The sequence below is a fragment of the Gracilinanus agilis genome, chromosome 5 (genome assembly GCF_016433145.1).
Source record: "Gracilinanus agilis isolate LMUSP501 chromosome 5, AgileGrace, whole genome shotgun sequence".
NCBI lineage: Eukaryota > Metazoa > Chordata > Mammalia > Didelphimorphia > Didelphidae > Gracilinanus > Gracilinanus agilis.
Window position 1 is genome coordinate 235,626,056 of NC_058134.1, and position 24,037 is coordinate 235,650,092.

Here is a 24,037-nt window from a genome sequence, read left to right on the forward strand (position 1 = left end):
CAAGGTGAAGAAAATGGCAGTGTCATTAAGGCTCCTTCTAGAAGTGTACAGAGAGTTGTAATTCCATCTCCCTTAATGGCCTTGAAATGTGTTGTGCTGGTACTTGTCATTTAGGGTTTAGGAGGTGAGGAAATGGGGAATAAAAAGATCCTGTGATATTGGAAAGATGATATCCTTGGGATATCTTATGTGGTCTTTGATGTTCAGCCCCTATCACATTTTTTAAAAAAAAACCCTTATCTTCCATCTTAGAATAGTACTGTGTATTGGTTCTAAGGCAGAAGAGTGGTCAGGGCTAGGCAATGGGAGTTAAGTGACTTGCCCAGGGTCACGCAGCTAGGAAATGCCTGAGGTCAGATTTGAACCCAGGACCTCTAGACTCCAGGTCTGGCTCTCAATACACTGAGTCACTTAGCTGTTCATCACCCCATCCCATTTGCTATAGAGCATGGAATATATCTAAGAAAGCAATGAATAGTGATAAAGTACTCTACAAATTTGGCTTTCAGAACCCTTTCCTATATACTTCAATCAATAAAGCAACAAGCATATGCCAGAAACTGTGTGAGAAATAAAAAGCAAAGATAAAACAGTTACTGCCCTCAAGGAGTTTACATTCAATTGAAGGGAGAAGAACAACAATGGTGTGCATGTATAACTTTATACCACCATTGTTAGATATACAAAAGTACAAAGTCATAGGGAGAGGGAAGAACACCAACAGCTTGGAGAGCAAGAAAAATCCATTTTTGGACTGAACTTTGAAAGAAAACTAGAAATTCCAAAAGATGCTGAGGAAGAGAAGAGCTTTCTAAGCATGGGAGACAGCCTGAGGAAAGCACAGAGATAAGCGATGGAATATCATGGGTGAAAAACAGCAAGAAACTTAATTTGACTCCACCCTAGAGGGCTTGAAGTAGAGAAATGCATAATAAGCCTGGAAAGAGAGGTTGTAACTCTGTTGTGAAGGGCTTCAAATGCCAACAAGAATAGTTTACATTTGATCCTAGAGACAAGTGGGGATCATTGAATTTTTTAAAGTAGGGGAATGTGAACCGTCTGACAGAGAAGACAACACGTAAATATCTATGTACAAACAAGACATATACAGGATCCATTGGAAAGAATAAACAGAAAGAAGGTACCAGAATTAAGGGGGATCAGAAAAGGCTTCCTGTAGAAGGCAGAGATGAAGAGGAAGAACATTCCAGGCATATGAAAATTCCTAGAGCCCAGAGATGGAGTATCTTGTTCAAGGAATAGCAAGGATGCCAATGTCACTGGATCACAGAGTAAGTGAGGTTGGGCAAGGTTTAAAAAGACTGGAAAAGGGGAGGTAGCTAAGTACTTTAGATATCTAGCGAAGGTTTTATGTTTATTCTGATGGCGATAGAGAACCACTGGAGTCTATTGAATTGAGTGACAATGTTGCCCAACATGGTCATGCTTGCACTTTCGAAAGATGACTTTGATGGGCTACAACAGAGAGAGATTTGCAATCGGGAGACCAACCAGCAGACTCTTGCAGTAGTCCAGGCACAAGGTGATGAGAGTCTTCACCAGGAGGGTAACAGTGTCCAAAGATAGAAGGAAGTATATTCAAAACATAGTTAGAAGGTAGAATTGAAAGGTGTTGGCAAAGATTGGAGAATGAGGGAAAGTAAGGAGTCAAGAATGGCACTTCAGTAAGCAGCCTGGATGAGTGACTAGGAGATTGGTGGTACCCTCAACAGTACGAGGATAGTTAAGAAGAGGAGAGGGTTTGGGCGGGGGGGGGCAGGAACTAATGAATTCAGTTTTTGACATGTTGAGTTGAAGATATCTACAAGATATTCAATTGAAGATTTCCAGTAGGCAGTTAAAGATTCAAAACTAGACTAGGTCAAGCAGAGAGGTTAGGGCTGAATAAGTAGATTTGAGAATCATGAACAGAGAGGTGATCATAGAATCCATCATCAAGTGAAGAGAAGAGTCTAGAGCACATGACAGAGCCCTGTGGTATGATTAATGGCTGGGATCTAGATAAAGAACCAGCAAAGGAGACTGAGACGGAGTAGTCAAATAGGTAGGAAGAGAACTAGGAGAGTTGCATCATGAAAACCTAGAGAGAAAAGAGTATTAAGCAATCTTAAGGAGAAGGTGGACAATAGCATCAACGATAAGGATGGAGCAAAGGCCATTAAATTTGGCAACCAAGAGATCATTAGTGACTTTGGAGAGATCTGTTTTGGTGGAAGGAAGAGGCCAGAATTCAGACTATGAAGAGTTAAGGAGAGTTTGAAGAGAAGAAATAAAGGCAGATAGATATTCTAGACGGCCTTCTCAAAGATAGCCACAAAAAGAGAGGAGAGACATGAAATGATAGCTGATGAGAAGGGAAGTTCAAGTGAAAATTCTTTGAAGATGGAGGAGACAGAGACATGTTTGTAGGCAGTAGGAAATAAACCAGTGGGCTGGGAGAGATTGAAAATACTCTTGGATCTATTTTAAATTCTGCAACTTTCTAGTATTTCAGTTAATTGTAGTTGTCTCTTTAGGATTCTCTCTCTAGTTGTCTTTCTGGGGTTTTCTATTGCCTACAAAATGTAATCATTTTGTTTTCTCTTTGCCTGGGCTTATTCCCTCAATTCATTTTTCTAGTCTTATTGCTTCATTGCTAGTATTTCTAACTGTATAACAAAAAATGTTGGAGACAGACATTCTTGTTTTACCCTTGATTTTACTGGAAAGGCTTCTGGCATATATTACATATGCTGCTGGCTCTTGAGTTTTGAGAGATAGTATTGATCATATTAAGAAAGATCCATTTATTCCTGATTTTTATGCTTTAAGTGGGAATAGATTTTGTATCTCATCAAAAGCTTTTTCTGTATCTGCTGCTATAATTGCATGATTTTTGTCCCTCTGGTTACTAGAATAGTCTTTTATATTGCTAGTTTTGCTAATATTGACCACCTACCCCACCTTTCCCCCTTCATTTTATAGACAGGAATACTAAGGCCCAGGAAATAAGAGGGAATTTTCCCAAGATTATGTAGCAGCCTACTAAAGCCTTATTTTCAAGGGTTGAAATGAGATCCAGTCATTATTCTGATGCTTCTCCAAACCTAGAGCTTTCTTTGCATTCCAGACTCTGCATTTACACATACTGTAGCCTTAGAGTCACCGCCACATATTTACCTACACTGTTTCATAAGCAACAAGGAACTCGTAGGTCCTGGGCTTTCCCATTTCTAGTCTTCATAAAAGGATTTGAATTAAATACACTCATTTTTATAGATAGTTTATTCTGCCACTTTGACATTCATGTAGCCCCAGCTAAATTCAGCTCAGCTTAAGAAATATAAAAAGGGCAAGACCAGTGATGAGCCTTTGAACTTCTTTTTTAGCCCAGTCACTAATTCCTCAGAACTCTCCATGGGCTCAGAATCATGGAATGTCAGAGCTGGAAGGGACCAACCTAATCATTTTATATAAAGGAATTTGAGGCCCAGGAAGCATTTACTATCACAGATCTAGAGGGAGAAGCCCTGAGTCCAAGCTCTTCTTTTTATAGATGAGTATAGAATTTGAGCAGCAGGAAGATTCAATACCTTGTGGTCAGGCAGGAGGTAAGTGAGTATCAGAGGCAAGATTCCTCCAACTGTGGAGCCATTTGTCTTTCTGCTGAACGACTGCTCCTAATTTTAAAGGATTTAGACACAGAAGGGACTTAGAGATTATCTAGTCCAACCCCCTTCTTCTATGTCTCAGGAAACTGAGGCCCCAAAGGGCTACATGGCTTTTGGAGATAACACGGATATTAAGGGACAGAACCAATCCCTCACCTCAGTCCTTTTAACTCCAAGCTTTTGTGTGCTTTCTACCAAACCCCAGCTTCTCTAGCTCAGCTTGCTCTTTCCTTCTCTTATTCATCTCAGTTCTCTTTCTAATAATCAATGGGGGAAATGACACAGAACTGGAAGCCAGTAGCCCTGACTCTGTAGATGTGACCCCAAGGTCACCCAACTGGTTGGTCACCCTCAGTTTCTTTTTCTGAAAAATTAGAGACTGGATCAGAAGAGTCTTCCAAAGTACTTCTCACCTCCCAACTTCTATGGATGTGATTCAGAAAAGGCACATGGAAATGATCTCTGTCAGGAAGCTATTTGTGGAAAGGAGTTTTTGATGAGGAAGGTGTACCGGTGTCCGAGTCCTTCCCTCCAAGACGGACGATGTCGCTTTGTGCTAGTTAGTGCCAGGGTAATGGCAAAGGCTCCACTGTGGTTTGGATCAAGTTGGGAGGTCCCTTTGAAGTATCTCACCCTAGTAGCCAGGGTTTCCCTCCCATAGGAGCTGTTTAAAGTCTGGTTTTGTATTTTTAAAAGCTTAACCAGGACGTTTTTGTTGCTCCTGTTTAACCCACAAGGGAAAAGTTAAAAGCAGATTCTGGTGCAGATTTGCCTTATGGAAATCGCCTAGTAGGCACACAGATGTTCAATAAGAAACCTGGCTTTAAAAGTCAAGCTAATTGCCCCTTGTGGTTTTCTATAGCACCTTCTAAGGGGAAATGACTTTTTAAACATCATCTTTTTAGGGGGTGTCCGGTCACAAACATAGAGGTACATAGATGCACACATGAACATGTATATAATACGTTAGACCACATATGTGTGTGTGTGTGTGTGTGTATACGTAATGATGTGTGCATTGTATAAAAGGAAGGTTTTCAGAGAGCAGAAAGGGGCTGTTTGGAGGTTGGTTTGTTTATTATTTTTGCTTAAGTGGCACTCTGTCACTGAATATGAAAAAGAAAAATTGATTAAAGCATTTCCTATAGTGGATAATTTCCCTGGCACTTGTAGGAGTAGCTTTCAGATTGCAGGAGCAGGAAGGCTTACATAGTTAGCTTTTCTGTGTTTCATAGCTATAGAAGAGCTTTACCTTTTCTCAAGCAAGGCTCAGCCTTACAGTGAAATGGAAGAATCCAGAATAAAAATAATGGGCCCTTCTAGAATGTCCTGAATTTAGAGGAGCCCTTCCTATACTCCTACCTGTTCATCTACTCCCTCAACTCAGGAATCCAGTAGATACCACTTTTCCTTCTATGCAATAGTACCTTTCTCTTAATTTTTTAAATTAAAACATTTAATGCAGAATAAACTCTCTAAAACTGCAAAATCTCTTAATTTTTCAATTGGATTAGTAAGACATAGAATTAATCACTTAACCCCCATTGCCTACCCTTACCACTCTTCTGCCTTGGAACCAATACACAGTATTGATTCCAAGATGGAAGGTAAGGGTTTAAAAAAATGATTCACAAGTTCCCCACTGATTGAGTTAAAAGGGTAGAGCACTGCAAAGTACTTGATTACATTAAGATAAAGAAATTCTCTTTCACATCCAGGAATTGGGATTGTGGAGTGGTGAGAATGGGGAAATGTATGTAGCAACTTTAGGATGTGTATGGCAAGGCCTGAGCATATAGCCTGAAAAGTCAAGTTTTAAATCCAGTGAAAATGACAAACTCTGCATGTCTATATAGAACATTACAGACTTGGATGAAATTCTCATTTTTTTTCTTCTCATAACATTGCAAAATTAGCTCATTTACTAAACAAAATATCTGATTCCATGTTTTTTCTAGTGCAGTGCTCATTCTTACAGCCTTCCTCAATTCCTCTGGTTTGTTTTCTCCCTCCTGAGATGATTTGTCCCTGGTGTCCTCATGTCATATATGAAATGGATGATAGTTTTGGGAAGGGGATCAGTGGCACAATCTAAAGGAATACCTACCATCATAAGGAAGGTGCTATGCCCCAACGATGGCAGGGGATGTAATTAATTCTATGGAAGTAGCCACTGGAGTAGCCATGGCCTTTGCTGAGAACTTCTTGCCCCTTGACACTGGTTACATCCATTGACAAACTTCTGGATAGCCCAAGGATAGTCTGACTACTGGTAGGACTAGAAGAAAAAAATCTTAGCTTATCTTCTTCTAGGATAATGTGCCAATAAAGCTCAATATTTTTATGCTTTCTTTGGTAGACTTGTGGCCCTGCCCCTGGTGAAATATTTTCTCTGGGTGTGCTCTTGACCTCAAGCCAATGCACTCTGTTTAGCAATAACAGACTATTCATAGTTGTCATATACTGCTTCCCCTTATGATGTCCACCTTAATGCCATATGTAAATACATCCATATTCACACACATGCACATATGTATATGTACCCAAATATGGAGCTGGTCATATGGCACAGTTAATAGAGAGCTGTTCTGAGAATCATGGAACACCTAAGTTTAAAGCTCACCTCCGACCCTGGCTAAGTTACTTAACCTTTCTGCACTCTAGGCAACTCTCTAAGACTATAAGTTCCAGAGAATGTGCCCACATGAGTTGGCAGGATTCCTCATCTGAGAATTCCTTGTACTAATGGAATCACATTCCAATCCTTACCCATATCTGTCTGTAAAGTTATATAGATTGCCTTAAAAAAAAAAAAAGATAGGATAAATGTTCTGTTTCTCTTTGAAGTAGCACCACCAATCAATTGCAATGTCCTCCTTTCTGTTCTCATTCAATTCCTCCTCTTGACCCCAAATTTGGCTACTTCAGTGACCCAAAACTCCTCCTTCTTTAATAGCTGATGTGGCTCCTTCTTTACTGCCTCCTTAAAAAACCATCATATCAACTCTCAGTCCTGGATCACTACTTTCTCTATTAATGCCTCCATTCCCAATTGCCCCCACACATTGTTGGGGAAATACACAAAACGAGGTAGACTTGGCTCATTACAAATTCATTGCAATGATCAGTATTTTTTAAAGTTGTTTCTCTTTTATAATGTTCTTATTGTACAAAACCTCTGCTGGTTCTGCTCACTTCACTCTGGATCATTATAAGCAAGTCTTCATAGGTTTCTCTAAAACCATTCCTTTTATCATGTCTGACAGGACCAATAGCTTTCCATTACAAACTTCTTGGAAGTTCTTTGTTTTCTTCAGATGCTATTTCTCCTTCCCTTTACTGCCAAACATCTGGTTCCCATCCCTAGTATTCAAGTAAATATAGTAAATATCATGAGTAAATATAGACTCCCAAAGTTAAACAGTGACCTTCTGACCAAATCTTAGACCTTTTCTTGTCCTCATCCTTTTCCACCTTTGATTGGCATGGAGGACATTGTTAACTACATCCTTCTTGAAATTCTCCCTTCTCTTGGCTTCCACAACACTGCATTATCATCTTTCTCCTCTTCCATGTGTAACTGATCCTTTGGTCTCATTTACTTTATCTCCTTCCTGCCCTAGCCACCCTCACTATTAGTGTAAGACAGAGTTCATTCCTCAGCTACCTTCTCTTCTTTCTTGACATTCATTTCCTTGGGCAGATCATCCTTAGTCATTGCTTCAGCTGTCATTGAAGGAGTGTACTGTTTCAGAGGAAGCATGTGGGAAGAGCCTTAGATTTAAAGTCAGAAGTTCCAACCTTGTCACTTCACCAAAAAGAAGCTTGTCACCTTGAATATGTAATCATCATCTTTCCAGACCTCAGATCTGTAAAATGAAGGAATTGGACCATTGTTGTTGAGTTGCTTCAGTCATTTGTCACTCTTTGTGACCCCATTGGGGGTTTTCTTGGCAAAGATATTGGAGTGATTTGCCATTTCCTTCTCCAAGCTCATATTACAGATGAAGAAACTGAGGCCAACAGGGTAAAATGATTTGCCCAGGATCACATACCAATACCTATACCTATAAGTGTCGAAGGCCAGATTTGAATTTAGGTTTCCCCAATTCCAGGGCCAGTGTTCTATCCACTGCACCACTTAATTGTCCTAAGGGATTGGATCAGATGGTTTCTAAAGAGGATCTTCCAGCTATCTTTCTGTGATCTTATGGCTTCTATAGAGATAAATGACCTTCAAATATCACACCAAATTCCAATCTCATATTTCCAATTGCATTGCAAGTTTATGTCCCATTGTCATCTCAAAATCCTCAACATTTATAAAATCAAACTCAATTCCTCCTACTCTGAACTAGTTGCCCTTCCCAGCTTCCTCATTTCTTTTCATAATAACTACTATTCTCAGAGTCCCTCAGGTCATCCTAGAATCCTCTCTCCTGACTAGATGTGAGGGAATCTATGTCCCTTACCTCCAAAGGGTTCATTCTTCCTTCACAATGTCTCCTTCCCTCTCTCCATACCAATAACCAACACCGTGGTCCATAACATCTCTTCTTTTATCCATTCCTATAATTGTCTGACAGCTACTCTTTCTCCCCATCAGAGAAAGATAGCTAATCTTCTTAAAGTACCACTCCAATAAATTATACCCTGATGAGGAGTCTATATAACAGCTCCCTAGTGATACCACATGAAATCCAAATTCTTCAGATTATCTTTTAGTTTTCCGTAGCTTAGTCCCACTCTACATATTTAACCTCATGTGTCTGTTCCCTTGAATGTCACCTCTCTGCTCCTATCAGTTGTAATAGTCCTGACGCTATTCATACAAGAATATTATTACCACATTTCTGTGTTTATTCTGTTACCTACCCTTGCTTGGACTTTAAAAAAATCAAAGTTCTTTGGTGAGTTCCCTATGTTTCCAACTTTGGACTCCTTAGACAGCCTCCTCTTTTTCTCCTCATTCTTTTACTTTGTCCATTCAGAATTTCATTTTTGAGAACTTTTCACCCCTCCCTAAGACTGGCTCATCCTATAGAATTGTTGGTCCGTGAGCCCCTGCCCAGCTTTCGTCTGGACCATTTGACATCTGCTCTCTTGAAATGTCATTAGCATGTCAAACAATTTCCACCTTTCCTTTCCTCTATCACAGATTCTAAGATAGAGTGAGTGATCACTTCCTCTCCAAGTTCCCATTATTTCCATCCCAGCAGCCAATTCTTTTTGGTGAGAATCATATCCAAATGAGAATTTCCCCTTCTCGATTCCCAGACTTTGTTAATCCTCCTTCCCCACAACTTTCGAAAGAATGTTAGATCACAAGTCCAACCATATTGTTCCTCTATGCCAAGAAGCTTTGGTGTCTGACTAATGCCTCTAGAATCAGATGCCAATTCCTTAGCTTGGTCTTTAAAACCATTTACAATCTAGCCCCAGCCTACCTTTCCAGACTCACCCAATGTCATCCCCTTTCCCAATACTCTACATTCATGCTCATCGAGCCTCCGTGCGATTCTTAAACTCCCAATTTTTGTGCCTTTGTACAGTCTCTTTCCCAGGCTTATAATGTTCTTCTCCTTACTTCTGAGCTTATGATCCTTATTATGCTTCGAGGCTCAGCTTTCATGCCACCTCTCTCAGTGACTCAATCAGCAAGCATTTATTAAGCATCTACCCTGTGATGGGCACTGTGTTTAAATGCTGGAGATACAAATATGAAAAGGAAACAAGTGCCTGGCTTCCAGGAGCTTACATTCCACCAGAGGATATACTTATTCCCAGCCAGTATGTTTAGAACATTTATGAAAAGACACTAATAACTGAGATCAGGAAGGGCTTCTCAACGGAGATGACATTCCAGTCCCTTCCCATATAGCCAAATATCTGCCTCAAATTCTTGTTCATTACTTTTGTAATAGAAAAGGAAATCACCATAAGTTTCTACCTCAATCAATTTAAATTGAGTTCAAAACATATACATATATTTATTAATCACATAGTATTACAGGCTCCATTTCTTAACTCCATCTTATCAAATTCTATGACTTTCTTAATTCCAATAAACAAGTTGGAAAAGGGAATGTGCACCGAGCATCACATAAACACCCTCCTTCGTGTCATTACTAGGGAGTGGAAATCTTCCTCCAGGGTCTAGAGCTGACGTGATGTTGATGGCATTCAAGTGCCCTCTGGCCATATATTTTTTCCTACCTAAGAAAGCCAGAGCAAGAAACTTACCTGCATTTCTTATATATTCACATTTTTGTGAAGAATTCTGTGTGATAGATACGGCAATTGAGAAATCTGCTGGAATTGCATTACCGATGCCTTGGAGTCTTGAAAGTACAGCTATGAGGAGGACCCCTAGTTCTTATTGCTCTCCATCCTGCTCATATTATCATAGATATACTTGCCAGATTACATGCTATATCCCCACTTCACCTCCCCTGTAGAATACAAACTCCCTGAGGGCAGAAGATGTTCTTCTTTTTGTCATTATATCCCATTTGTTGGGCATAGTAGACATTTCATAAATGTTTGCTGAATTCGGTTCGATTGGTTGATTCCTTGATCGTTTGAGGGGAAAATTCTCATTCAAACAAATCCAGAAATGAGTAGGTGTCCAGTTTTTGACATTGGAGTGCTCCTGCTCCAACCACTCACCCTTTCCCTTCCCCCTTGAAGATCCTTTCAGAAAGGCTTCCTCCTCCCTTGGAAACTGTAAATATGCCTTAAACCATGCAAAGAGGCATTCAAGTACTTACAAACTGGGGTTATTATCGTACAAGCAAGTTACTTGAGTGCATGGCATTCCTCTGCCGGTTACCCTCCTGAGAGCTCCAGGCAGTTCTATTGTCCTATCTGGAAAGGGTCTGGTACAGTAGATATGGCTCCCCTATTTCTTTAAAAGGTGAAATAATAAGCTGAGGGTGTAGGTGCCTCGAGCTCCAAGGGTGGAGCTTTCGGTACTTCCCCGAAAGACAGACACACTTCTCCCAGACAAGTAGGTGCTTTACTTAAAAGTGGACCCATCAAGGACAAAAGTTCTAAAATTAAACTAACCAGCTGTTCTGCTTTGCTGCAGACACCCACATGCAGATTAGACTATCTTTTCCTAGTCCAGATTTCCCTTTCCTTGGGACCAGGACTCCCACACAGCAGCCCCTTAAAAGCCAGAATTTTGAGACAGTCGCCAGTGCTCCACCCACTCATGAAAACAAAGTTGATGAACCTCAAGACCAAACAGCCTGGGGTACATCCACATGTGCTCTGGACCACACAGAAGCCAGGCCAGGCCCTGGAGTGTTTTGGCCACAGTTACCTGGAGAGAAGGGTGGGAGTCGGGGTGGGTGAATGGTGCCAGTCAGTGCATTTGGCTGCAATGAGAGTAAAATCTCTTTAAGCCGAGGGACAGCCTGGCCTTCTTCCTTCTGCCATTGTCCCTTTAAATGTTCGGTTTAAATCATAACATCTTTTTGTTTGGACTCACACAATAACTCCAGTGTGAGCACTCTCAGGTAGCGAGAAAGATACTAGAGTTTTAAATACTTTGTGAGATAGCAGAGTGAGCAGGGTTACACCTCGCAGAACCGGAGACCAAAGAACACACAGGCTCCTGTGTTTGGGACTCAGGGTGTGTCTTCAGGTTAACTCTGATCAAATCCATTCACAAGGTTTATCGAGAAGACATAGGAATTTAGCAGATTCTATTTGCTGCTGGGCAGCCGAATAAAGAAGATGATGGCTTTGCAGCTGAGATGAACATTTTCAGCCGAGTGCGAAATGATTCTTGCTAAATGTGCTGTTCCAAACCAACCCTTTTAGGAGAGAGAAAATACTATCTGTATGTACTGTAAAAGCAATTTGCCATTTTGTTAGCTAAGTCTACAAAATTGTTTTGCTTTTCAAAATCTTTATGTTCATTTCTGCAAGTAGTTTCAAAAAATCATTCTGTTCACAGAATATATTAAAGATTCATTGGCATGGATGTAACTATGGGAAAATACTCAAAATAAAAAAATATAAAAAAATAAAATAAATTTTATAGATTATCATATATAATTAAGATATGCTATACACACTTTAACTTTTGTGGATGAATAGTTAAATGGACACATAAAAGAAAGAAAAATATTAATTTAGTACTTGCCATATATCAAGTAGTGTGGTAATAATCTTTGAGCATGCAATGCTAAAAGGAAGAATCACCCACCTTAAGGAACTTATATTCTAGTGGGGGAAATCAAGACATTTGGGAAACTGGTATCCAGAGAAGAGAATTTTGGTCTGGGGGATCATAGGGATGGAGGAGAGACAATGTATAAGACTGTCAATTGACATGCTCTTTCCAGAAGCAATATGCTATTGATATATGCCCAGATTAAGAGGTGAAAGAAGAAAAGAAGGAGGCAGGAGAAGGATTTAGAGGCATGGAGAGGATGTTCATATGGTAGCAAGATAGCTTAGATAGAAGTCTGGATGACTAGATGGGAAGTGAAGATGAAGCATCGTCTGGAGTACCAGAGCCCCTGGATGTGTCTTCCCTCCTCCAATCTCTGTCCCTTCCAATTCAGTCTTTACGTTGTTGAGTTATTTTCCTTATGCAAAAATCCAGTCATATTATTTCTCTACTCATGCCTTCAGTGGTTCTCCATAGCTCACAAAGTAAAATTAAACCACCTTAGCCTGGTGTTCCCTCACCTCCAGTCTAGGGCTACCCTAACTTCCAGTTTCATCCTTTCCCCTTCCATCTGTTGGTGATTATGCTAAAAGGAATAATGAACTGGAGGAATTCCATGTGAACTGGAAAGACCTCCAGGAAGTGATGCAGAGTGAAAGAAGCAGAACCAGGAGAACATTATACACAGAGACTGATACACTGTGGTAAAATTGAATGTAATGGACTTCTCTACTAGCAACAATGCAATGATCCAGGATAACTATGAGGGACCTATGAGAAAGAACACTATCCACATCCAGAGGAAGAACTGTGGGAGTAGAAACACAGAAGAAAAACAACTGCCTGATCACATGGGTGGATGGGGATATAATTAGGGATATTGACTGAAAATAAGCACCCTAGCACAAATATCAACAATGTGGAAAGAGGTCTTGATCAATGACACATGTAAAACCCATTGGAATTGTGCCTTGGATTTGGGAGGGGTTAGGGGTAGGGGAGAGATAGAACATGAATCCTATAACCATGGGAAGATGTTCTAAATTCATTAAATAAATACAATGAAAAATAAAATCATGTACCCGTTTTGATCTTATCTTGGTATATTGTAGGAGATACTGGTCTGTGCCTAATTTTTGCCAGATTACTTTCCCATTTTCCTAGCAGTTTTTGTCATATAGTAAGTTCTTGCCCCAAATAGCTGGGATCTTTGCATACCTTAAATGTTTCATTAATTAACATTTGTTGAGTTATGTTTAATATTTTGAATACAAGTGAGCTCCTAGGTTATTTGGAAATTTTCCATATGCAAATTCTGTCACCTTTATTATAAGAAAAATAGCTTTCTTTTCTGTAATTTAAATTTTTTGTTTCACATCTTAAAATATCTTGAGTTTATAAAACTATTAAATCACATTTGTGGTTAGAATTCTTAACTTTCATTTTTGGCAAATAAAGAAGCCCTTGGGGTTATGTGGGGGACTTGATACTGGGATTTGTTTGGGTTCATGCTCACACCTGCCTGATCCTTTTTTCCCAGAACATAAAAAACTTTGCCTGCTGCTAAAGAAGAGGAAACCACAACGGCCTTCAGAAATGTGTCACTAAAGACACACACACACCCCTCATCACAGGCTCAGGACTTTCAATTCTAGTTAGAACATCTTGACTTTTTCTTTTCCCCCTCCCCCTTAAAACCCTTACCTTCTGTCTTGGAATCAATATTGGCTCCAAGGCAGAAGAGCAGTTAGGGCTAGGCAATGGGGGTTAAGTAACTTGCCCAAGGTCACACAGCTAGGAAGTATCTGAGGTCAGATTTGAACCCAAGTCCCTTGACTCCTGGCTTGGTGCTCTATCCACTAACCCACCTTCTTGCCCCATAATCAATATTCCATTCTTGATTTTGATTTCTTGAATTTCTTGAAGGAATATTATTCATAGAGAATCACAGGATCAGAGATTAAAGAAGCTGAGATATTTATCAAGGTAGTTAAAAAGAGAAATATAAACTATGGCAAAGGCTGCTTTAGTACGTATGGTTTTGGTGTGGACATCACAGCTCTATATATGTATATTTGATTCCTACCGTCTAGCTATCCCCATCTCCCCGTCTCTCGCATGTGCTCTATTTGGTCCGTGCCTCTAACACAACACATATAATTCCAGGGGAAACTCTCTGTATAGGGCATAAACCCAGCTGATAGTTAATTTATTGACTTTCTCGACTCTAATGACTGGCCTATCCTTTTCCCTTCACATTGTGTTCACTCCCTACTCATACCCTGCTCAAACTTTCATTGCATTCGTCATAGAAATATTGCAAACTGTAGGGCATAATTGTCACTAATTCGGAAGACTCCGCTAGGATTTTCAGTTGATGTCCTAAGAGAAGTAAAGAAGAAGAACGTCTCTAAGCTCCTGTGAAGCAGTTAAAGGTTTCCTTGTGTTGTGTGTGGAGAGAAGGAAGGCAGGCATCTTTGACTGACCGGGGATGTTACATGGAGTCAAAGATCTCAGGCAGATCTGAAAATATCTCACGAGTATCAGAGGTCAGAATATTCGGAAGGCTTGAAGTATTGGGCAAGATCAAGACAAGCAGAGATTCTCAGTCTAGGGCAGGCAGTTTGTGGCAACATTACTAACAAGTTAAATACCAAGTGAACCTAAGCCTTGGTCAAGTCATGTTTACCCTCTGGCCTCCTTATATTTATTGTTGGACCCCATCCAAGTCCTAGGCTTGCAGATGTGCTTACAGAGGAAGAGTGATACCCACAGATGTGCCTCGATTCTGGCCACAGCAGGGGCAAAAAGGCTAGGATTACAGAGAGGCCCCTACACCTTTTCTTAGTTCTCTTCTTTAGTGAGTGCCATATTGGCATATACAGGGGAATTTGGAGAAAAAAACTGGGTGGGAACCAGAGGGCGGTCTGCCAGAAGCTTGGAGCATCTGGATTGGCGCACTCTTTGTTTCCTGGTAGAGGACAGATTCATTTCCCAGGGTATCGGATAGAGGCGACTCCGTTCTGAAGAAAAGATTTCAAGGTTTAAATTCCTGTTCACTTTTGTGCCTGTAGAAGTTTGTTGTCTCCTTTCCAGAATTCAACTTTAGGGGCCACGATGTCTCATCCCTGCTGATACGAGCATGCCAGTTGCAGTGTCATACACACCAAACAGAGCTGCCATTCAGCCTTCACAATCTGTGTTCAGGAAGTTTAAAAATTTAAAAAAAAAAAAGTTAAAATTTCTACATTCTTTATAACACTGACAGATTTTCCTTTGACCTTCATGTATGGAGAGCCAGTTCCAAGAATTCAAGACAATTCCAGGGTAATTGTCATGATAGTAGCAGAGAGTCACCAATACTCAGGAAAAGGAAGGGTAGAGGCAATTAGGTGGCTCATTGGATTAAGAGCCAGGTCTAGAGACAGGAGGTCCTGGATTAAAATTTGGCCTCAGATACTTCCTAGCTGTGTGACCCTGGGCAAGTTGCTTAACCCTATTTGCTTACCCTTTGCCCTTCTGTCTTAGAGTTGTTACTAGGACAAAAGGTGAGGACTTAAAAAAAAAATAGACAATCTCCTCCTTGCTTTGCACATCTTCTCCTATGACAATAAGGCAGAATCTCCTGAGCAGCCTCATGCTGAGGTGAACATAAGACATGTGGATAAAATGGAGCAGATGGGAGTAGCTGGAGGGGAGGAATCAATGTTGGATCTGGATCGTAAGGATGAATCAGAGACCACTTGGGTTCCCTTAGCCCTTAGAACCTTAACTGAGTGGACACTGCACTGACTTTCTGCCAGGCTTGGCCATGAGTAAACAGCTTTAGGAGGGTGCCTCCTATCTCCCTATTGCAACAACTGAGAGGAAGCTGTATCTTTTTTAACTTTTGAGCTTGAGGGCAACCTTACAGACTAATTTCAGGTTACCTAGTTATGGGAGGAGCATAGATGCTTAGGAGCTACAGTGATTATTTTACAGGTATGGTTTTTATTCCATTTACTTCTATGGTTATGAGTTAAGAGCACTCCATTATGTCATACTCCTGTGATTAGAGTCTTTTAAGACACTATTTTCTTGTTTTAGTTCATATACCTCTGTTTGTTTCCAGATGACCTATTTTGCTTTTTAAGCTCTTTTCCCAATTTTCTTCAGCCTCTTAATTGTTTTTTTGAATTGTGTTTTGAGTTCTTCCAAAGCCTCAGTCCAATTTGCTGGAATTCCTGAGATTTTGCTTGGTGTTCCTTGGTCCTCCTCTGTTCCATTTGTTCTTAGTTCATTACCTGAATAGAAGCTTTCAATTGTAATTTCTTTTTCCTTTTTCTGTTGTTTACTCTTATTTTTTCCTTCTTTCCCCCTCTTTATTAACTGTGTTCTTGCTTCTCTTTTTCTTTGCTAGATCTGTGAGTTTGAGTTTTTCTGCCCTGAAGGGGCTTCTTGAACTCTGCTCATCTGATTAACTGGATTAGGCTGATGGAGCTGATACCCACTGTATTAATGTGTCCTAAGGCCAGATATCCCCCCCCCACCCCCCCACCCCCCCCCCAGCCACAGCTGAAAGCAAAAGTGAGGGTGTAGAGACTGAAGGAAGTTACCCTCTGTCCTCTTCTCTACTCCTTTCTGCCAACCGCCTCCCTGCCAGCTGCCCCTTCAGAGCTCTGAGCTTCCCATGGTGGTACCAAGGTACTCTGTTGAAGTTGCAGTCTTCTCCCTGGGATCCCCATCAGCCAGATTCCTATTGGGGGTTTCAGTGCCCTAGGTGGGGAAGGGGTGTTGGGTCTTTCCCTTATACCTTCCAGTTCGACTTTATCTGTGTCCCTTTCAGATTGGATTGAGTAGGAGAGACCCAAGGCCCTGTCCTGCTGCTGAGCCTGGCTCTCTGTCCACTCTGCACCCTTGCTTCTCTGGTTTTCTGCCAGCTCTGTGAGACTGAACCCTTCTTCCCTCTGGAGGCTTCTTATTTACATTATTGATAAACTGGATTAAACAAGTTGAACTGATCTGCAGAGCTGAATATATCCTGAGGCCAAAATTTCCAGAAGCAGAAGCCCAAGATGGAGGTGTGGTGGCTGAAGACTGCAACCAGCCTGCCCTCTTCTCTACTTCTCTCCTCCAGCTGCCTCCTTGCCAGTTGTGGTTAGAGCCCTGAACTTTTTGTAGTTGTAGAAGCAAGGTACTCTGTCCCAACTGGAGTCCTCACCCAGAGATTCCACTGACCAGCTGAATCTCAGCACAGTAGGTGGGGGAAGGGCCCTGGGACCTTCCTGCTTTCTTTTTCTTAAACCCAAGAATTCAACCTTCTCTGCATACCTTTTAAGTTGAGTTGAGCAGGAAGGTCCCTCAGCTCTGGTTTTTTTGTTGGATTTGGTTTTCTGTCCCCCTTAAAGCTCTTTGTTTTTGATTGGTGTGGAAGGGTTTTCACAGAGGGATGGACTTTTTTTTTTTTAAACCCTTGTACTTCGGTGTATTGTCTCATAGGTGGAAGATTGGTAAGGGTGGGCAATGGGGGTCAAGTGACTTGCCCAGGGTCACACAGCTGGGAAGTGGCTGAGGCTGGGTTTGAACCCAGGACCTCCTGTCTCTAGGCCTGACTCTCACTCCACTGAGCTACCCAGCTGCCCGAGGGATGGAATTTTGCTACTTCTAAGCCACCATCCTGACTCCATCCCTCTGGAGTCTTTTTTTTTGTTTTGTTTTGTTTTGTTTTTTAACCCTTAACTTCTGTGTATTGACTTATAGGTGGAAGAGTGGTAAGGGTAGGCAATGGGGGTCAAGTGACTTGCCCAGGGTCACACAGCTGGGAAGTGTCTGAGGCCGGATTTGAACCTAGGACCTCCCGTCTCTAGGCCTGGCTCTCAATCCACTGAGCTACCCAGCTGCCCCCTCCTCTGGAGTCTTTTGAGATTTAAAAGTGAAGGGGATGAGGAGAGAGCATCTTAATCAGTGGGATGACCTGAAACCATAAGAGTCTAACTGCATAAATCTACACATATCACACACTCCTATAGAGTAAAATTAATCCTGTTACCCCTAAATTGGGCAAAATTGGGGACAGAGGCAGTGAACCTTCAGAGAAGCACAGAGAGCCAAACATTTCCCTGTCATGATCTGTGGCAGTGGGTAGGATATAATCACTGGAGTGAGCATAGAACTCTCTGTCTATGGCCCTTATTAAAGAAGAGGGTCAGATAAATAGGCAGGAAGGTGGCAAAATGGATAAAGTGTCTAGAGTCTAGAAGTTCATCTTCCTGAATTCAAATCTGACTCTAGCTGTGTGATGCTGGGGAAGTCATTTCACCCTGTTTCCTTTTCTATAAAATGATCTGGAGAAGGAAATGGCAAGCCACCCCAATATCTTTGCCAACCAAAAAAAAGGGGGGTCACAAAGAGTTGGAAATGACTGAAAAACACCAACAAAAACCTCTTGCTGAGATTAAAGAAGGAGATGTAGCAACATCATTCACTGCATGAAGAGTGACTTGTTTATACAAGTTCTTGCTCTTTATAAGCCTAATGAGTTTGGCCTTAGGTTATAGATGTTAAGTACAAAGAAATATAGTTCAGCAACCTGCTTTGAAATCAAGGATATATAAACTATTTTCTTTCCAAAAGTTGAGAAAGAAGAACTAACTGGGGCTTTTGCTGTCATTAGTGTTTGGTTTTTTTAATTTCAAAAGCCTTACTTACTCTATAGAAGTGTGTGATATGTGTAGATTTATGCAGTTAGACTCTTATGGTTCCGGGTCATCCCACTGATTTAGTTATACAAAAACTCAAATGGGCTCTATGATCTCAAGGATTTGGTAGTTCTGTCCAGTGAAGCAAATCCCATCCCATCCCTGCCTGTCCAGCTTGTCTGACTCTTCTCCACGTAGTCCCAAAAGTTCATTATATCTTGACTCAGAGGGCCAAAGGAAAAAGTTAAGAATGAGAACTAGGACGGAACTACCATAGAAGCAACGTGTAGGAAATTAGAGGTAGGTACATTTTGGCCCAATGTCAAGGAAAAATTTCTAATGGCTATCCAAAAATGGAATGGGCTGTTTTAAGAGACAAAGTGGGTTCTCCCTCTTTGGAGGCCTTCGAACAAAGACTGTATGACCACTCGATTGGGAAGTCATAGAGAAATTTTTTCTTTCAGGTATAATTTATAGGACAAGTCCTAAGCTCAGCTCATCGTCCCTCTAAGGTTCTTAATTATCTTGGGTATAAATACTCAATGGTCATCCAAATATATGTCTAGTAAAAACAAAAGATATTTTCCTTCCACATGATTTTCCTTTAAGGATTATCAAATTGTTTATGAATGATTATTAAATTGATTTTGAGCAATCATGACTCTTGTTGAGGAGACCATATAAAATTACAAATCTTGGTAAACAAAAAATGATTTCATCTGAAAATAGGTGTATCTTGGAGGACCCCATCTTTTATAGGAACTCCCTTTCCATTTAGGCTCTTCCTGGGACATCTCCCATAATAGTGAGACACCTTTAAAGGCCTTCCAGTTTTTATGCTTCAGTTGATAATAATCAAAGAATCACTGGATAGACTTAATTCTTTGGTTGTATTTATTGAAGAATCTTTGATTTGGTTTGCGAGTCATTGTTGAAGGAAAGCCTTTTAAGCTGTATTTTATTCTACCAACTCAAATTTGTGTGTGTGAGGAAGGATCTAGCTGATTTGGTACTCCAGAAAAGCCTATTAAACCTACCTTGTGGTAATGAGTCATTTGAGTGTCTGTACCATCCATGTGTTGACTGATCTTGCTGTGCCTATCATGACTTTGAAAAGAATTCCCAAAAATGTATCTTTTTTTTTAATGGGAGAAGAGAAAGAAAGTCTACCATATAAGTTCTGAAGACTGCTTTGTCCAGTAATTAATGCCTTTTAATGAATGAATGAGTGAATACTGAAATTAAAAGATAGTTTTACTAGAAAGATTGGCTTAAATGTTCAAAGAAAATATCTTTCCATAAACTTTATTGTAAAAAATCATAATAAACAGGAAAATCTGCAACCAGATTCATCATAGGGAGAACTCTCCGATATTCAAATGGATTGGTAATCCCATCAGTTCTGGTGTTTCCCTTGAGTAACCCACCCATTCTGAGCAATTCTCGCCCTTGTCTCCTACCAAAGTTTATAACTAAGAAGGAGGTGGCCACCCAATGTACAGGGGACCTCTGTGCTTTCACCTAACATCCCAGGTGGTACCCTTGCCTACCTGTCATCCTCATTCTTGCCATGTGACCAAAGGACAATGGAAACAGCACTTACAGTATCTGGAGAAGAACCTGGGTTCACGTTCCAGCTGTGATTTTATCTAGTGTTTGGGGAAAGTTGTTACTTTTTCTGATCCTCAATCAAACACAAGAATTTATCCATTAATTACTAGCCTACTAGATTCTTGTCACTGCTAAATACCAGGGACATAAATACAGTGTATGCAACAATCCTCATTTGCAAAAAATTGGAAACAACAAGGCTTCGTCAGTATCCTCGTCTGTAGTATGTGTGCTGAACTGGGTGGATGAGCCCCAAAGTCTCTACCAGCGCTAAATCTTATTATAAGTTTTCTATTTGAAAGACCCGTGTGGTTATTCTTTACACAAATGTAGTTTTCCTTTTTCTTTTTTTCTTAGACTCTTACCTTCTGTCTTGGAATTGATACTGAATATTGATTCCAAGGCAGAAGAGCAGTAAGGGCTAGGCAATGGGGCTCAAGTGGCTTGCCCAGAGATACATAGATAGGAAGTATCTGAGGTCAGATTTGAACCCAGGCCCCCCTATCTCCAGGCATAGCACTCTATCCAATGAGCCACCCAGCTGAGCTTACAGATGTAGTTTTCAACCTCTGCTTATACCATTTACAGATGTCACAAGTTCCCATAGAAATCATACCAGAATGATGAGGCTAGCCAAACAAGGTAGCATTTTTAATAAGGTATGCTTTGTACCCAGCGCCTACACATTCAAAAGGCTTTTTTCCTCAGGATTTCTCCATCTCCCTTTTTGGCTCATTCATGGCATCTTTCTCTTTACAGGTCATCTACCGAGCTCTGTCCCCACCACATTTTGCTGAAGATCCATACAGTGCCAAAGCCCAAGAACAGCTGAAGATCACCAACCTTCGCGTACAGCTGCTGAAGCGCCAGCCTTGCCCCTGCCAGGGCAACGACCTAAACACAAAGCCCCAACATTTCAGTCATTATGCCATTTATGATTTCATCGTCAAGGGCAGCTGCTTCTGCAATGGCCATGCTGACCGCTGTGGACCCGCAGATGGCTTCCGACCTGTCAAGGTGGCTGGAGCATTCCAAGTGGTAGGTATGCTGGAACCTCGCCAAAGAAAGATAAAAACAGGTTACCTTACCCAATGGGTACACGCATGTCTTATTGACCCATTTCTCTCTTGGTGGTTCTCATTTCTTCTCTGGCTCCTCCACTGATTTCCCTTCTCCCCTCATTGACTACCAAATCCTCCACTAATTATTGAGTAAAACAACTAATCCTTGCAGTCAGATTCTTCTTTTCTTTAAAAAATGCCTATAAAAGTGGAGTCTCAAAATATCAAATTTAGGAATTATGATTTACATACAGGTAAAAAAAGAAAAAGATAATATAACTAATATATAGCTAGTAATAGCTAATAACAATGCTTGCAAAGAACAACATGAGCTAATTAGCAGTTTGAAAAACTCTACATCTCTGCTGAAAAGGAGGGAGTGCCTTTGTTAGAGATCTTAAAAGCCAGTAATCAAAATGGCAGCTAGGTGGCTTAGTGGCTAGAGCACCAGACTTAGAGACTGGAGATCTTGGCTTCAAATCTGACATCAGACACTTCCTAGTTGCATGACCTTGGTCAAGTCACTCAGTCCCAATGGCCTAGTCCTTACTGCTCTTCTGCCTTGGAACCAATACTTAGATATCAATTCTAAGACAAAAGGTAAGGGTCTAATAAAAAAAATTAAAAAAAACTTTACCTATAACAGGGATTGTATTTCAGAAGGAATCATTTACTTGATTTGTCCCCACTTTTTTTTTTTTTGGACTAGAGGCTGTAGTGATTGATGGTAGAAATGTAAGCATGTCAAATGTAATCATTCTTTTGGAAGGAAATGATATGTAGTTTGATTCCCAAATTAGCTTACATTTTTCAGTGCCTTTACTATCTCTGTGAAAATACTTTAGGTGAGTGAAGAAGACCTAAATAGAATATATGAGAGGAAACAGAAAATAAAATCATAATTGAGAAAAATCTGAAGACCAGTAAAAGCCACCTAGAGCCCCCCCTTTCCCAGGGCAGCCCTATTGAGCCATACTTTCCCCCTGGCTCTCTGCAGTTTCTCCAGCTCTGCTCCAGTATCAACTTTGTACCCTGCCTTTTAGCCCAACCACATCTCTTCCCTGATTCCCTCCCTCCTAGGACTCCTCCAAACAAAGATGGTGCCTGACAAGCCTGGCTCGTAGTATCCACTTAATAAATGCTTGATGAGTGTTGACTGACTTGATGAGTTGGTTTGTGGCACCGAATCTCGTACTGTGAATTCAATCCATTCAGATAACAGAAATTTACCTGTGTGAGATCTGAGATCCTGAACATATATTACAGCAGCTTTGGAGAACTGAGTCTTGTTCTTTCCCTTTCCCAAGAACAACAAAGTATATTCGCTTTTGGATAATGGATGTTACAAAGAAGGAGCATGGAATGGTTCATGAAAGTACCAAGGGTTGGCCAGTGCGAAAGGCTTTAAAGTAACCCCAGAGAAGTATTTTAAAGTATTTGGGGCAATTAGATGCCTCAGTGAATAGAGAGCCAGGCTCAAAGTCTGGAGATCCTGGGTTCAAATATGATCTCAGACACTTCCCAGCTGTGTGTCCCTGGGCAAGTCACTTGACCCCCTTTGCCTAGCCCTTCTGCCATGGAGCCAATACACAATATTGATTCTGATGGAAAGTGAGGGTTTAAAAAAAAGTTTTGAGCTACTATACTATACTATATAAGGATGGAGTAGGCTCATTGTGACCATAAGTTAATAATAAAAGAATATTATTATTTTGACCAACTCACAGGAAGTCCAAGAGTAAACTGGGAATTAGGGAACTGAATGAAAATGTTGCTGCAGCTGCCCAGCTGTGTGATGCCTGGTATCAAAACCTTTTACACAAACTGAGAACAAAAGTCAGCCCTAATTCTCCCACTGACTAGAACAGAATTTCTCTGGGTTTTTTGCCTAAATAATGCCATTTTAATATAAACTGAAAAAAGGTTTTAATTTTATATATGTCAATTCTATTTTTCATTTCTCTCTTCTTCCATATTCAATTCTCTACATCCTTCCACAATGATAATTATTATCATATAATTTTCATCACATTCATTAATTATATTCATTAATAATAAGCAGTTTAGTAAATTCTCATTTGATACATATTGCATCAAAATGTTACAAAAATTAAGAATATTCAAAGTATTGGTGAAAATTTTGGATGAAAGGGCCAGAAAACTTGAAAACCTATTAATGTAGACACTAAATCAGAATATTTGTTGTTAGAGTTTAAATTTTTTCCTTTTAAAGTAGTCAAATTATATACACTTGTAAATTTGGAAAGAAACATGTACAAATTACTTCCAATTCTTTTCAATGCATAAAAACACTCACTGTAAGTTTTATATAGTAGAAAAGCATTTGAAAATCAGAATAGATTCTTATAACTTTGCCAGTAGTCTAGTAAAGCATTCAGTAGTTTAATATAGTGGTGTGACCAATGGAGGAATTAGAATTAAGACCCCAAATCTGGCACACATGCTTTTCATCCCTTCTCTCTTCCTTAGCTTAACCTCCAATAAAATGGCCTAAAAGCAGGTAGAGTACAAATGAGATAGAAGAGCAGGAGGCTCAAATACTTCCCAAAGGAAATCATTGGAAGGTGACTTTAAGTTAAACATCTCTTTTTTTGTCCATCAATCATAATGGATGCTCCTGATGTGCTTTATAGTAAATTAACCAGTAGGATTTTGAGAGCCGCCATCTTTTGGCCTAGCCTTAACAAAAATTTAATTTGGGATGAAACAAATCGGCAATCGCTGATAGTTTCATTTGCCCTTCTCTGTTCTAGAACATCATGTCACCAAATTATACCAATGAAAAGATAAAATTGGAGAGAACAGTGAACA

General features: G+C 40.4%; 1 protein-coding gene across 4 annotated transcripts in view; it reads left to right on the top strand.

Moving 5' to 3' along the window:
- NTN4 (netrin 4) overlaps positions 1-24,037 on the top strand; it is a 158,995-nt gene that overhangs the window by 35,564 nt on the left and 99,394 nt on the right. For all 4 annotated transcript variants that reach the window (XM_044678128.1, XM_044678129.1, XM_044678130.1 and 1 more), the window contains exon 3: positions 20,904-21,182. In XM_044678128.1, coding sequence (XP_044534063.1) covers positions 20,904-21,182 — 279 coding nt within the window. The remainder of the gene's footprint in view (positions 1-20,903; positions 21,183-24,037) is intronic.